This window comes from Schistocerca piceifrons, chromosome 1, assembly GCF_021461385.2.
Source record: "Schistocerca piceifrons isolate TAMUIC-IGC-003096 chromosome 1, iqSchPice1.1, whole genome shotgun sequence".
In the NCBI taxonomy this organism is placed as follows: domain Eukaryota; kingdom Metazoa; phylum Arthropoda; class Insecta; order Orthoptera; family Acrididae; genus Schistocerca; species Schistocerca piceifrons.
In genome coordinates, this window is record NC_060138.1 from 134,118,367 (window position 1) to 134,131,662 (window position 13,296).

General features: G+C 45.9%; 1 protein-coding gene across 1 annotated transcript in view; it reads right to left on the minus strand.

Moving 5' to 3' along the window:
* Positions 1-1,383: 1,383 nt before the first annotated feature.
* Positions 1,384-13,296, minus strand: part of LOC124804931 (protein roadkill-like) — a 39,886-nt gene continuing 27,973 nt past the window's right edge. The window contains exon 3 of the mRNA XM_047265312.1: positions 1,384-1,897. Coding sequence (XP_047121268.1) covers positions 1,462-1,897 — 436 coding nt within the window. The 3' untranslated portion in view covers positions 1,384-1,461. The remainder of the gene's footprint in view (positions 1,898-13,296) is intronic.

Genomic DNA, 13,296 nt, shown 5'->3' on the forward strand with positions numbered 1-13,296 from the left:
GCAACTTGTTTAACATGTCATCACTCCATAGGATATTGCCTAGACACCTGTCACCTACTTCAATCTGGCTCGGAACGGAACAGCAAATTCAGAACATTGCTGCGGTTCATGAGGTTTCAGATGCTGCACCGTCTGGACCCTGTACCTGTACGAATGTGAGCTAGAGCGCAAAACGTTCTGTAGAGTTGACAATGGGATGGATGGTTGTCGAAACACTGTACGAGCAGTAGCATTAGCCTGGGCCTGTGATGAATGGTAAGTTACAGCAACAGCAGCCTCGTCACTAACTTCCTCTGCGATACGACGCTTTCCTCTTCCATGCACCACACCAAGCTCACCTGTGTTTTTGAATTTCATTATCTTCTTTCAGCCATTTAATAACATGGTGCCTCTCCTCATATGTTTCAATTAGTGTTACTCTCTCATTGCAGCACTGTTATTGCTCCCATTCACATAAAATAGTTTCAGTAACAGCACACAGTCCGTCCTCTCGATAGCCACACCGTTCTATCACCTTAAGGGTTGTCAAATGACGTCTTGTATATCATACTGTCATAGTGTACAGCGCCAGATTTTCTCCTGGTGGCCACAAATGAAACTTGTTTTCCCGGCGTAAATCGGTTCCGCATCAACGCATTACCATAACCGCCGTATAATAATTACAGCCCGCACTCGACTTTTGTAGAGCTGCACTTCAACTGTAAACCTTGGGACCAGTGCACATGACACCTACAGTGTGGTGTAAATATGGCTACCAGTGTAATTAGACTGGTGCACATCTATACTTCAGACAAAATAGTAAATTCAGTATGAGCTCAAAACATAATATGTTTCTAACCATTTGTCTTACATAGTAATCTTCTGGGGACAGCTACAGTTTACATTCTGTTAGCATTGCATTATACACGCTCTTACTAAGCAGATTTCAGTAATTAAGTAATGCAGGAGATCGTTTGAAACAACTTACAGGAAATCAGCCAGGTGTCATACTTGAAACAACCGTTATTTCTCCATTTGCGCCTTGAAAATAACTGGGTTTTCACCAATTGACGCGTCGGTGGTTGTCTAAAATGTCACCTGGTTTCATTATTTTAAGATGTTTGTATATTTTGCACACTGGCAGAAATTCAAGTTTCAGACAGAACTGGTGTCTATCGGTAATGAAATGAGTATTTTTTAATTGTTGAGTTTTGCGAAGATCCCTCAAAAAACCTTTTATTTTAGTCGGTTTCCTCAAATGAAAAGTTATTTACATTTGTTTATGGATATCTCCTATTTTCATACTAGTTGAGGTGTTGCTACAGCATTTGTATGCACTATATATTGATGGGTAGAAATGAAATTTTTTTCTGTTCTTTAATTTAAAAATAATGAAAACTCATGTAGTGAAGCATCATTTGTTTTATATCATAGATATTCATTGAACTGTTAGTTATATGATGGCATCCATACTCCTGGTTGTCAGTCGAGGTACGTTCTCCCATCTTTATCCCTAGCTTCCGTGTCGGCTCCCGCCTCCACCAGAAACGCTGCCGTCTCTTCGTACCCATGCCACGCAGCAAACTGCAGCGGTGTTCTCTCGTAACAATTCCTTGCGTTGACATCAGCGGAACACGCTACCAGCAGCCGCACAATAGGTGAGTGGCCACCGATTGCAGCGAAGTGCAGGGGCGTCTCGTTACTGCTGTTCCTGGCGTCAACCTCTGCCCCTCTCTCCACCAGACTCCTCACTACCTCCACGTATCCCATCTCTGCAAAGAAGTGCAGGGCGGTCATCCCATCACTATACCTCGTCCTCACATCCGCCCCTGCCGCGATGAGTTCCAGCAGCTCCTCTACATCCCCCTCCTCAAACGCCTCGATCAGTCTCCTGGTTTCCTCCTCTCTAAAACCGCTCCTGTGCGAAACATAAAAGAGTCTTACAAAAATGGCTCTGAGCACTATGGGACTCAACTTCTGAGGTCATCAGTCCCCTAGAACTTAGAACTACTTAAACCTAACTAACCTAAGGACATCACACACATCCATAACCTAAGCAGGATTCAAACCTGCGACCGTAGCGGTCGTGCGGTTCCAGACTGAAGCGATTAGAACCGCTCGGCCACAACGGACGGCAAAAGAGTCTTACACTACCCCCCCCCCCCCCCACACACACAGGGTTTTTTTCCACTCTGTACAGAGAGGATACGTAACAAAAAAAGCCTATTCAGCTTACGTCCGGTAATGCATGGTTTCCATGCTAGAGACTATTTAATCGCACTGTTACAGAGACTGCGATCTAATACGTGCTGTACCATGCAGCCATAGTTACAGTATGCATCATCTGCTGGTAATGTTCCTCATACGTCACGCCCTAGCACCCTCTCTCGCCACAGAAACTGATAATCTTGTGTCCGAGTCACCTCTCTTGTTGACTCACCTTGTAGTGGATGTGATACAGCGTCGTACACAATGATTCCGTATTCGAATTGAGAGATTGCTCAAATGGTATTTACTTACGCAAAGGCAAATGACAATGGGTTGTGGGAAGCATGGTTGTATGAGAAGACCTATCCCCACTGACAACAGCCACAGCATTTAGTGTTTGCAATCGTGTTTCGCCCTTTGTCTGAGGGAGTGTCGTTCCAGGAAGCAAGAAGTCTTAAAAGGCACCAGACGTCGAAGAAAATGACTAAGCAGTGGACCCGCCCGACAGCCGTGTGGAAGATTCTCCATGCCAACTGTTACCCACCACATCACATACAGTGTGTGCAGCGCTCACTAGCGACAGACTTTTCACATCTGTATCACTTTGGTCACTGGTTTCTTCACCAGGCTCCCCACGACTCCGGGATATCGTCCATCCTATTCACAGATGAGGCCACCTTTACACCGAGTGGTATCTTCAACTTTCGTAACAGTCATCTGCGGGATTGTATGCCGAATCCCAACTGTATGGTGGCAGAATCATCAGCACGGGTGCAGCTGGAACCTCTTTATTGTGGGACCAGTCTTCCTTCTACGTCACCTAACGGGCCGGAAATGTCAGACTTTCTTGCAGGTGACCTTGCCTCCTCTGCTGGAAGAGGAGCTATTGATGATTCGAAGGGTTATGTGACCCCTACATGACAGTACTCTAACCCACTTCACCTTTACAATCCGGACGCTTCTCAGTTGTGTCTTCACTGGTTGATGGATCGGACGAGGGCGATCCAGTAGCATGACCTGCTTGTTCACAGGATCTCAACCTGAGCGATTTCTGGTTATGGGACCATCTCAAAGGTGTTGTGTATGCAGAGTCCATTCCTGATGAGGAGACAGTGTAGCGGCGTATTCATGCTGTCTTTGACACTGTTTGGAAACAGCCTGGCTCATGTGATCGTGTGAGACAACACGCTACTTGTAGAATGAAGGCTTTCACGACCGGGGTACATGGCTGTTGATATACTTTCCGGGATGCGAGGTCGTGGTCGAAGAACTTTTCTGCTCATTACGTTTCGTCCAGAACTGCGCTGGACTTCCTCAGAGGCGCTGCTCCGCTGAGTCTTGCCGAATGACTGGTTGGGTGTCTGAGAGCGACTTATATATTGTGAGAAAGGGGGGCGTGGTTCAGGTGACACGTGATGATCAGTGATAATCCTTAGCAAAGATAAGGTTGACTATCGATTACCACCTTGTCAAAGATAAAAATTGTTACCAATTTTGTAGAGCCACTGATAATCCATAGCAAAGATAAGGTTGACTATCGATTACCACCTTGTCCAAGATAAAAATTGTTAGCAATTTTGTAGAGCCACTGTCCATATATCGCTGAGTTTCATAGCCTCCTCTTTCCTATTAAAATTATCGTGATGTTTATAAATTTCGATAGCTTCTCTATATAGCCGTGGATAGTAATTTAACGTTGTAGATAAAACTTCGGTATCCGAAAACTTCACTTGGTGGTTGCCTGGTTGAAGAGCATGTTCCGCTACAACTGACTTTTCTATTTTTCCAAGTCGATAAAGACTTTTATGCTCTTTCAGTCGCGTGTTTACATTTCTTTTGGTAGTACCAATGTAATCTTTACCACAGGTACATGGATTTTTATACACACCACATGTCGACAGGTTAGGGCGTTTATCCTTCACAGATCGTAGTACTTGACTTATTTTCTTTGTTGGTTTAAAGATCGGTTTTACATCATGTTTTCGTAAAATCTTACCGATCCGATCTGTCACTTTTTTTAATAAAAGGGAGAACTACTGTAAAGAGATAGAGATAAATAGAATTTTGCGTCCAAGGAACAGAAACCCAAAAGATAAGAATGAACCACAACGACAGAAAAATACAGTAGTTCTCCCTTTTATTAAAAAAGTGAGAGATCGGATCGGTAAGATTTTACGAAAACGTGACATAAAACCAATCTTTAAACCAACAAAGAAAATAAGTCAAGTACTACGATCTGTGAAGGATAAACGCACTCCCCTGTCGATATGTGGTGTGTATAAAATTCCATGTACCTGTGGTAAAGTTTACATTGGTACTACCAAAAGAAGCGTAAACACGTGACTGAAAGAGCATAAAAGTCTTTGTCGACTTGGAAAAATAGAAAAGTCAGCTGTAGCGGAACATGCTCTTCAACCAGGCAACCACCAAGTGAAGTTTTCGGATACCGTAGTTTTATCTACAACGTTAAATTACTATCCACGGCTATATAGAGAAGCTATCGAAATTTATAAACATCACGATAATTTTAATAGGAAAGAGGAGGCTATGAAACTTAGCGATATATGGACAGTGGCTCTACAAAAAAATGGTTCAAATGGCTCTGAGCACTATGGGACTTAACATCTATGGTCATCAGTCCCCTAGAACTTAGAACTACCTAAACCTAACTAACTTAAGGACATCACACAACACCCAGCCATCACGAGGCAGAGAAAATCCCTGACCCCGCCGGGAATCGAACCCGGGAACCAGGGCGCGGGAAGCGAGAACGCTACCGCACGACCACGAGCTGCGGGCAGTGGCTCTACAAAATTGCTAACAATTTTTATCTTGGACAAGGTGGTAATCGATAGTCAACCTTACCTCTGCTATGGATTATCAGTGGCTCTACAAAATTGCTAACTACTTTTATCTTTGACAAGGTGGTAATCGATAGTTAACCTTATCTTTGCTATGGATTATCACTGCTCATCACGTGTCACCTGAACCACGCCCCCCTTTCTCACAATATATAAGTCGCTCTCAGACACCCGACCAGTCAGTCGGCAAGACTCAGCGGAGCAGCGCCTCTGAGGAAGTCCAGCGCAGTCCTGGACGAAACGTAAGGAGCAGAAAAGTTCTTGGACCACGACCTCACATCCCGGAAAGTATATCAACAGCCACAACATGCTACGGCGCGTACACACATGGAAACTGTTTTCAACAAATATTTTAACTGTGGTTGCATGGTACAGCGCCAATTAGGCTGTAGTCTCCGTAACAGAGTACATTTGAATGAAATAACCATAAATTTTCGGACGTAAGTTCATTATGCAATTTTGTGTTCCGTATCTTCTCATAAATGAATCCCTGGAGTTTGTACACAGTGGAAGAATCACCCAGCTTATAGGACTTATTGATTGAGATATTGAAGCAAGTATGATTTTTTAAATATGATACACTTTTTAACAGTAACCGAAAACAGATGAAAATACGAGTACGTGATATACGGTTTGTTAACGCTGTGGCTCAATCTCTACACCAAAAAATACGAGAAACGTACTAAAATTGGAAAGCAATGTGGCCAGAGTCAGCTACTGGAGTGTAAAAATAGCCAAGCAAAACTCTTGTGAGAAGCTCTCGGATAACTGTGTGTATAAACACTAATCGTAATTATGGTTACATGGAATACACTTCAAATGAATTAATGGTTGATTGGTTGGTTTGTTTGTTTAAAAGGGGGGAAACGGACCAAACTACTTGATCATCGGTCCTTGTTCCTATTGTAACAATTCCTCAAGGGAAAGAATAAAGAATCCTCAAAATTACAGACCAATATCCTTAACATCGGTTTGTTGCAGGAGTCTCTAACATATTCTCAGTTCGAATATAATTAATTTCGTTGAGACAGAGAAGTTGCTGTCCATGCATCAGCACGGCTTTAGAAAGCATCGCTCCTGCGAAACGCAACTCGCCCTTTTTTCACATGATATCATGTGCATGGATGAAGGGTATCAGACTGATGCCATATTCCTTGACTTCCGGAAAGCGTTTGACTCGGTGCCCACTGCAGACACCTAACTAAGGTACGAGCATATGGGATTGGTTCCCAAGTATGTGAGTGGCTCGAAAACTTCTTAAGCAATAGAACCCAGTACGTTGTCCTCGATGGTGAGTGTTCATCAGAGGTGAAGGTACAATCTGGAGTGCCCCAGGGAAGTGTGGTAGGTCAGCTGTTGTTTTCTATCTACATAAGTGATCTTTTGGATAGGGTGGATAGCAATGTGCAGCTGTTTGCTAACGATGCTATGGTGTACGGTAACGTGTCGTCGTTGAGTGACTGTAGGAGGATACAAGATGACTTTGACAGGATTTGTGATTGGTGTGAAGAATGGCAGCTAATTCTAAATGTAGATAAAAGTAAATTAATGCAGATGAAGAGGAAAAAGAATCCTGTAATGTTTGAATACTCCATTAGTAGTGTAGTGCTTGACAGTCACGTCGATTACATATTTCGACATAACATTGCAGAGCGATATGAAGTGGGACAAGCACGTAATGGCAGTTGTAGGGAAGGCGGATAATCGTCTTCGGTTCATTGGTAGAATTTTGGGAAGATGTGGTTCATCTGTAAAGGCGATCGCTTATAAAACACTAATACAACCTATTCTTGAGTACTGCTCGAGCGTTTGGGATCCCTATCAGGTCGGATTGAGGGAGGACATAGAAGCAATTCAGAGGCAGGCTGCTAGACTTGTTACTGGTAGGTTTGGTCATCACGCGAGGGTTACGGAAATGCTTCAGGAACTTGGGTGGGAGTCTCTAGAGGAAAGGAGGCGGTCTTTTCTTGAATCGCTACTGAGGAAATTTAGAGAACCAGCATTAGCGGCTGACTGCTGTACAATTTTTCTGCCGACAACTTACATTTCGCGGAAAGACCACAAAGATAAGATAAGAGAGATAAGAGCTCGTACAGAGGCATATAGACAGTCATTTTTCCCTCGTTCTGTTTGGGAGTGGAACAGGGAGAGAAGATGCTAGTTGTGGTACGAGGTACCCTCCACCACGCACCGTATGGTGGACTGCGGAGTATGTATGTAGATGTAAAACAAACAGGACACACAGCACAATACCGAGAAGAAGGAAAAACTACAAGGACGACAGGAGACCAACTAACACTACAAGGAACAAAATAGGCCAAGTAAAACACAGAGACGCAAGAAACTGGTAGAAGAGAGTAAAACGGGAGAGCAGATTACCGTGGCTGGCTGCCCACGAAAATAAAACGATAAGCCAGTCACTCTGCAACACATTAAAACCTTCACCATAAAAGCACAAGGGTGGAGGGTACTGAGGGACAAAGGGCCTGCACTGAAACTTACATCAAGTGATAAAACCCACCCTCACGTGTAAAATTTAAAACCAGATCAGCAAATGAGGCGTTGTCTGCTAAACTAGGACAGTAAAAAAGAATATGGGCCACTGTCAACTGCGCACCCCACCGACACGGAGGTGGGTCTTCACAGTGCAAAAGGTTGCCATATAGCCATATGTCGCCCAAGCATGGCCAATGCAGAGTCATCAGAGAGCCACAGAGTACCTGACAGAGGCCTGCATGGAGGACGTTCACACATTCGTAGTCTCCTTAATGGCACACAGTTTGTTGTGCATACTGAGACTATGCCATTCTGCCTCCCAAAGCCGAAAAACTTTGCTGCGTAATAAAGAATGCTGGTCAGTTATTTTAATGCCGCCCTCCATAAGCGGTTTCCATGTAGCCTGTTTGGCCAGCCTGTTAACAAGTTCGTTGCCTGGGATTCAGACGTGACCTGGGGTCCTGACAAACACCACTGAACGCCTGGGCCATTCCTGGGCGTAGATGGACTCTTGGATAGACGCTAGAAAAGGATGGCGAGGGTAGCATTGGCCGATTGCTTGTAGGCTGCTCAAGGAGTCAGTACACAGAAGAAACGACTCCCCAGGGCCTAAATGTATGTGCTCAAGTGCACAGTGAGTGGATCGTCATTAACATAAAGTTCTGGTTACGGATGAACATTACAACGCTCACAGAAGTGAATGACACACAACATTGCGGATGAAAATGGGAAGCTGTGGGCTAGAGCCTATGACTGTGCCTTGTGAATGGCTCCCTGCAGGCGTCGCTCAGGTACACCAGTAGTGGAGCATCGGTACGAAATGCAGAAGTCGTCTGCATACAGAGAAGGTGAGACGTACGGCACCACAACCGCTGCTAGGGCGTTGATGGCCACTAAAAATGCACACTGCATAGAGAGCCCTGATGGACCCCATTCTGCTGGATATGAGGGGAACTATGGGAGGCACCAACTTGGACAAGGAAAGTACGGATCGATAGGAAATTTTGGATAAAAATCTGAAGTGGGCCCCAGAGAACTCACTCATATAACGTGGCAAGGATATGTTGTCGCCAGGTCATGTCTTAAGCTTTTTTTGTAAATCAAAAAAGATGGCAACAAGGTGTTGGTAGACCGACCTCGGCGGAAACCGCCGTGGCATGGAGCCTGTAGGTCAAGTGATTCCAGGACCCAAGAAAACCACCGACACACCATACGTACTAGCACCTTACGAAGAACGTTGGTTAAGGCTGATGGGGCGATAGCTATCCACACCAAGTGGGTTTTTACCTGGTTTGAGCACTGGAATGATTGTGCTCTCCCGCCATTGCGATGGAAAGACGCCATCGCACCTGACCTGGTTGAAGAAGACGAGGACATATCGCTTGTAGTTGAACGAGAGATGTTTAATCATCTGAATGTAGATCCAATCCAGTCCAGGAGCTGTGTCGAGGCAATGTGCAAGGGCGCTGAGGAGCTCCCACTCTCTAAATGGGGCGTTACAGTGTTCACTATGGCTTCTAGTGGACGAGAGGACTTTCCCATCCATCACCCATTTAAGGGCGCGAAATTCTGGGGGTAATTCTCCGCTGCAGAGGCTCGAGCATAGTGCTCAGCGAAGTGCTTGGCAATCCATTTTGCGTCGGTAAGTTACACGGATATCGACGGTAATGCCAGGGATACCTGTTGGGGTCTGCTACCCAAAAACACGTCTGATCTTCAGACTTGGGAAGTTGACGTATGGAACCCAATGGTCGAGACGTACCTGTCCCAACACTCCTGTTTCCAAAGCTGGCGAACGCGGACATGGAACCATTTATAAGCCCTTAGGTGCTCGAGATATGTGTGAAGCTTATGTCGCTGTAGAGCCTGCCTACGCTCTTTAATGGCCTCGGCAATTTCTGGCGACCACCAAGGTACTGTCTTTCGCCGGGGGGCACCCTAAGGAGCAAGGGATCGCGTTTCCAGCCGCAAAAACGATCGTTCTAGTGACTTGCTCAACGATCACATCGTTGGTAGCATGTGGAGGAAATTCAATGGAGATAAAAGAGGTGAAAGTTTCTCAGTCTGCCTTTCTTAGAGTCCATGTGCATGACGCCAAGGGAGTGACAGGAAGATGGGGAAATGGTCACTAGAACAAGTCATTATAGACTTTCCAGTGGACTGATGGGAGAAGTCCTGGGCTGCAAAGTAATAAATTAATGGCCAAATAAGTCCCATGAACCACACTAAAATGTGTGGGAGCCCTAGTATTTAGGAGGCAGAGGCCGAGCTGAAGCAGTAAACATTCGACCTCTCTATCTTGGCCAGTAAGCATGGTGCCACCCCATAAGGGATTATGGGCATTAAAATCTCCCAAAGGTAGTAGAGGTTTAGGGAGTTGTTGAATCAGTGCAGCGAAGATGTTCAGGGGTAGCACACCATCTTGAGGATGATATACATTACAGACAGTTATTTCCATTGTTGTCCTTATCCTGACAGCCACAGCTTCTAGAGGAGTGTGAAGGGGCACAGGTTCACTACATACTGAGTTCACGACATAGACGCAAACTCCACCTGACCCTCTATTATATTCACTATTGTTCTTGTAATATCCCCTATAGCCGCAAAGGGTAGGGGTCCCCATTTCCAGGAACCAGGTTTCCTGGAGGGCAGTGTTGAAAGCAAGTGTAAGGTTTAAACAGTTCCTGTAGCTCAGCCAGGTGGTTGAAAAAACAGTGGCAATTCCACTGGAGGATGACGTTATCGTGAGGCAGGGAAGGCATGAAACGCCAAATGAGCCAGTTTACGCCTCAGGGTCACCTGCTGCCACTTAGTACCTGAGCAGTCTTTATCCATTGTATCTGAGAGCCCAGCGAGATCTAGGTCCTCAGTGAATGCCAGAATCTCCACCTCACCCTCAAATGCAGAGCTTTTAAGTAGTGGTGGTGTGGGTGACACAGCCGCAATTTCCTTGTTCTTGAGGGTCTTGCTTTTTCATTTTTCTCACTGCTCTTTGGGTTTCTCTGACTAGGAGGGCTTCTTTGATTCGGCCTCCAGGACTGAGGAAGATCGTGAAGCCCTACAACCAGCTGCTTTTGGGTGCTTCAGCCACTGGTGGGTGTCATCTTTTCCACTAGTAGAAAACTGGGGAGGTAGTGAGCCAAGAGACGCCTTCCTACTGAAAGGAGCTGAAGAAGACTTACACATCTCTAACTGAGAAGTGGGGACGAACGTCCAAGATGGTTGGGGGGGGGGGGGGGGGAAGCAGCGCTCCCAAGGTAGGTGGTGTGCGAGCAACAGGGAGGGAAAAGCCCCCCCCCCCCCCACTGTCAAGGGGGCAGGAGTAGTCTTATCGCTCTGAGAGACATCTGGAATTGACTGAACAGATGGGGCTAGAACTGTTCTCATAGTGGCGGTGTAAGATGTCTGAGGTACAGGATGTACATGGTCAAATTTCCTCTTAGCCTCTGTGTAGATCAGTCGGTCCAGGATCTTTTATTCTATGATTTGCCATTCCTTCTGGAGAATCCTGCAGTGTGGTGAGCAAGGGGAACTGTGATCTCTGCAGTTGACACAGATGAGAGGTGGGGCACATGACGTATTGGGATGTGATGGACTTCCCCAGTCACAACAATACCCTGGACCATATTTAAGCTCTTATGGTTCGTGATACAACCACAGACACTCCCAGCTTGTCACCGGCGAGTAGTGCCTGTGACTGGGCATATGAAGCTGTTATTATCAAGACTGAGCCAGATCGCCTTTTCTACAATCCCTCCACCTCCCCAAACCTGTCCTCTAAATGTTCCACAAAAAACAGAGGCTTCAACGACATGAAGGACGCCCCACGAACCCTCGTAGATATGAGGAATTGGGGGAGTAAGATTCGCTGCCATCCTTAGCCTGACACTCCTCCCATGGTGTGGCCAGGGAAGGGGACGATTTGGGGGTCATACGTTTTTGCATTATAATTAGACCTTGACTGCTTAGAGACTGCTAGCGCTGCGTCGCCAGCAAGAGATGGAGTAGTACGCTTCATGGCATGTCATCCGCCCTGATGCCACCCAGTCTGACCAGCCCTCCCAATGGGCGCCACCCTGCCACAACAAAGGCCACCTGGCAGGATGGCCATTGCTCAGAGTCCCAATGCCCCAGGGTGACAGGCATCTACCTCTTGGCATACATGGGGAGTTAACGGCACAGCCATCAGCAGAGCAATCCCTGTGTGGTAAGGGGGCTACAACCAACAGGGTACATGGCGCCCCACCACAGCAGACTGGCTACCATGCTGGATATCAGGTACAAACAAGCATACTAGTCCATTATCATCGTCAGTGCAGTAATCAGTACTGCACAGGGGATAGAGGAAAACGCACCCAGGAGGGTGACCTACCCCAACAGCTAGAGAATGAAAGGAAGTGTAGATCCGCATCAATGAAGGATGTGGGAGGACAGCACATAATGGACATGAAAGACATGATGCATCGTGTAAGGCGCCCTTTTCGAATTGGCGCGCTCTTCGGGAAAATTTAGGAGAATGGAGGTGAAGCCAGACACAGGAGCATCACGTAAAGGCCAAAACGTGACACTCCTTTTCGTTGCCTCTTGTGACAGGCAGGAATACCTCAGGCCTAATCTAAGCCCCACACCAGCAGGAGGGCAAATGAACTAAGCAATTTATTCAGAATGGCTGACAATATGACACCACAAAAAGTTTTTTTAACAAACCGTACTTTTACACTGCAACACACATCAGTAGTCACTGTTCGAGATACATATGAACAGGTGAAAGTACATTGAATGGCACCTTGTTGCATATGTGGCAAATCGACACTACATATAGCCTGGCGTAGTTGTGGCTTCACGATAGACTGCATGTTTCAGTGCTTCCTATAGAAAGAAATCAAGAGGAAGCAAAACTAGAGACCTGGTCAGCCATTGTACCACAGAATTACGTCCTATTAGATAGCCAGGGAATTTTTGTCGGTATTTGCCCTACAACAAGGGAAGAATGAGCTGGGTAGCCGTCGTGTTGTAACCACATACACTGTCGCTTATCCAGTGATATCTCTTCCAGATAAACAGATATAATGTTCTGAGCACAGTGTGCATACATATATCCACTGAACATTCCTGGGCTGAAGCAAAGACCCACACATGAGTTACTACGATGCTCCACCATAGGTTTACGCTTCTCAGTCTTTGTTCTTGTAGCTGACGAAGCATGGGTGGATTTTCAGCTGCCCATTATTACATTTACATCACTATGGTTCGTAAACCTTGCTTTATCGCTAAATGGCACACTTTGTGTTGTTGTCCCGCAAGAGTAAACCAACAAAACTGTATACAGTACTACTTCCGGAATGACGTCCACCGAATGCCTGGTGTAGTGACAGGTAATAAAGCTGGAATTTACGTCGAACGGGAATGACACTCCCGTAGCTGATCCCACACTTCTCGACAATACCTCGCGTGCCACCTTCGATGTATGGAAGTAAAACTTCTTCTCACTGGTGTTCATCTCTGCGTGAAAGTAACGTCGAAACAGAAATGATTTGCCGACTGACGACACAGTTCCTGCTACTTCTGCCGTGCAGACTAATACACCGTCGGGATGCTTGATACAACGACGTTGCCTGGCGTGAGCGTGTTTACAATGCAACAGCCGATTCCAGCCGACTTGCCTTTCCTTTTTAAAATATTTCTCGGATTCTTCTGCGAGGAGTTTGAGCTTCAACATTAAGTAATATTATATTACTGTGCTCTTCTTCTA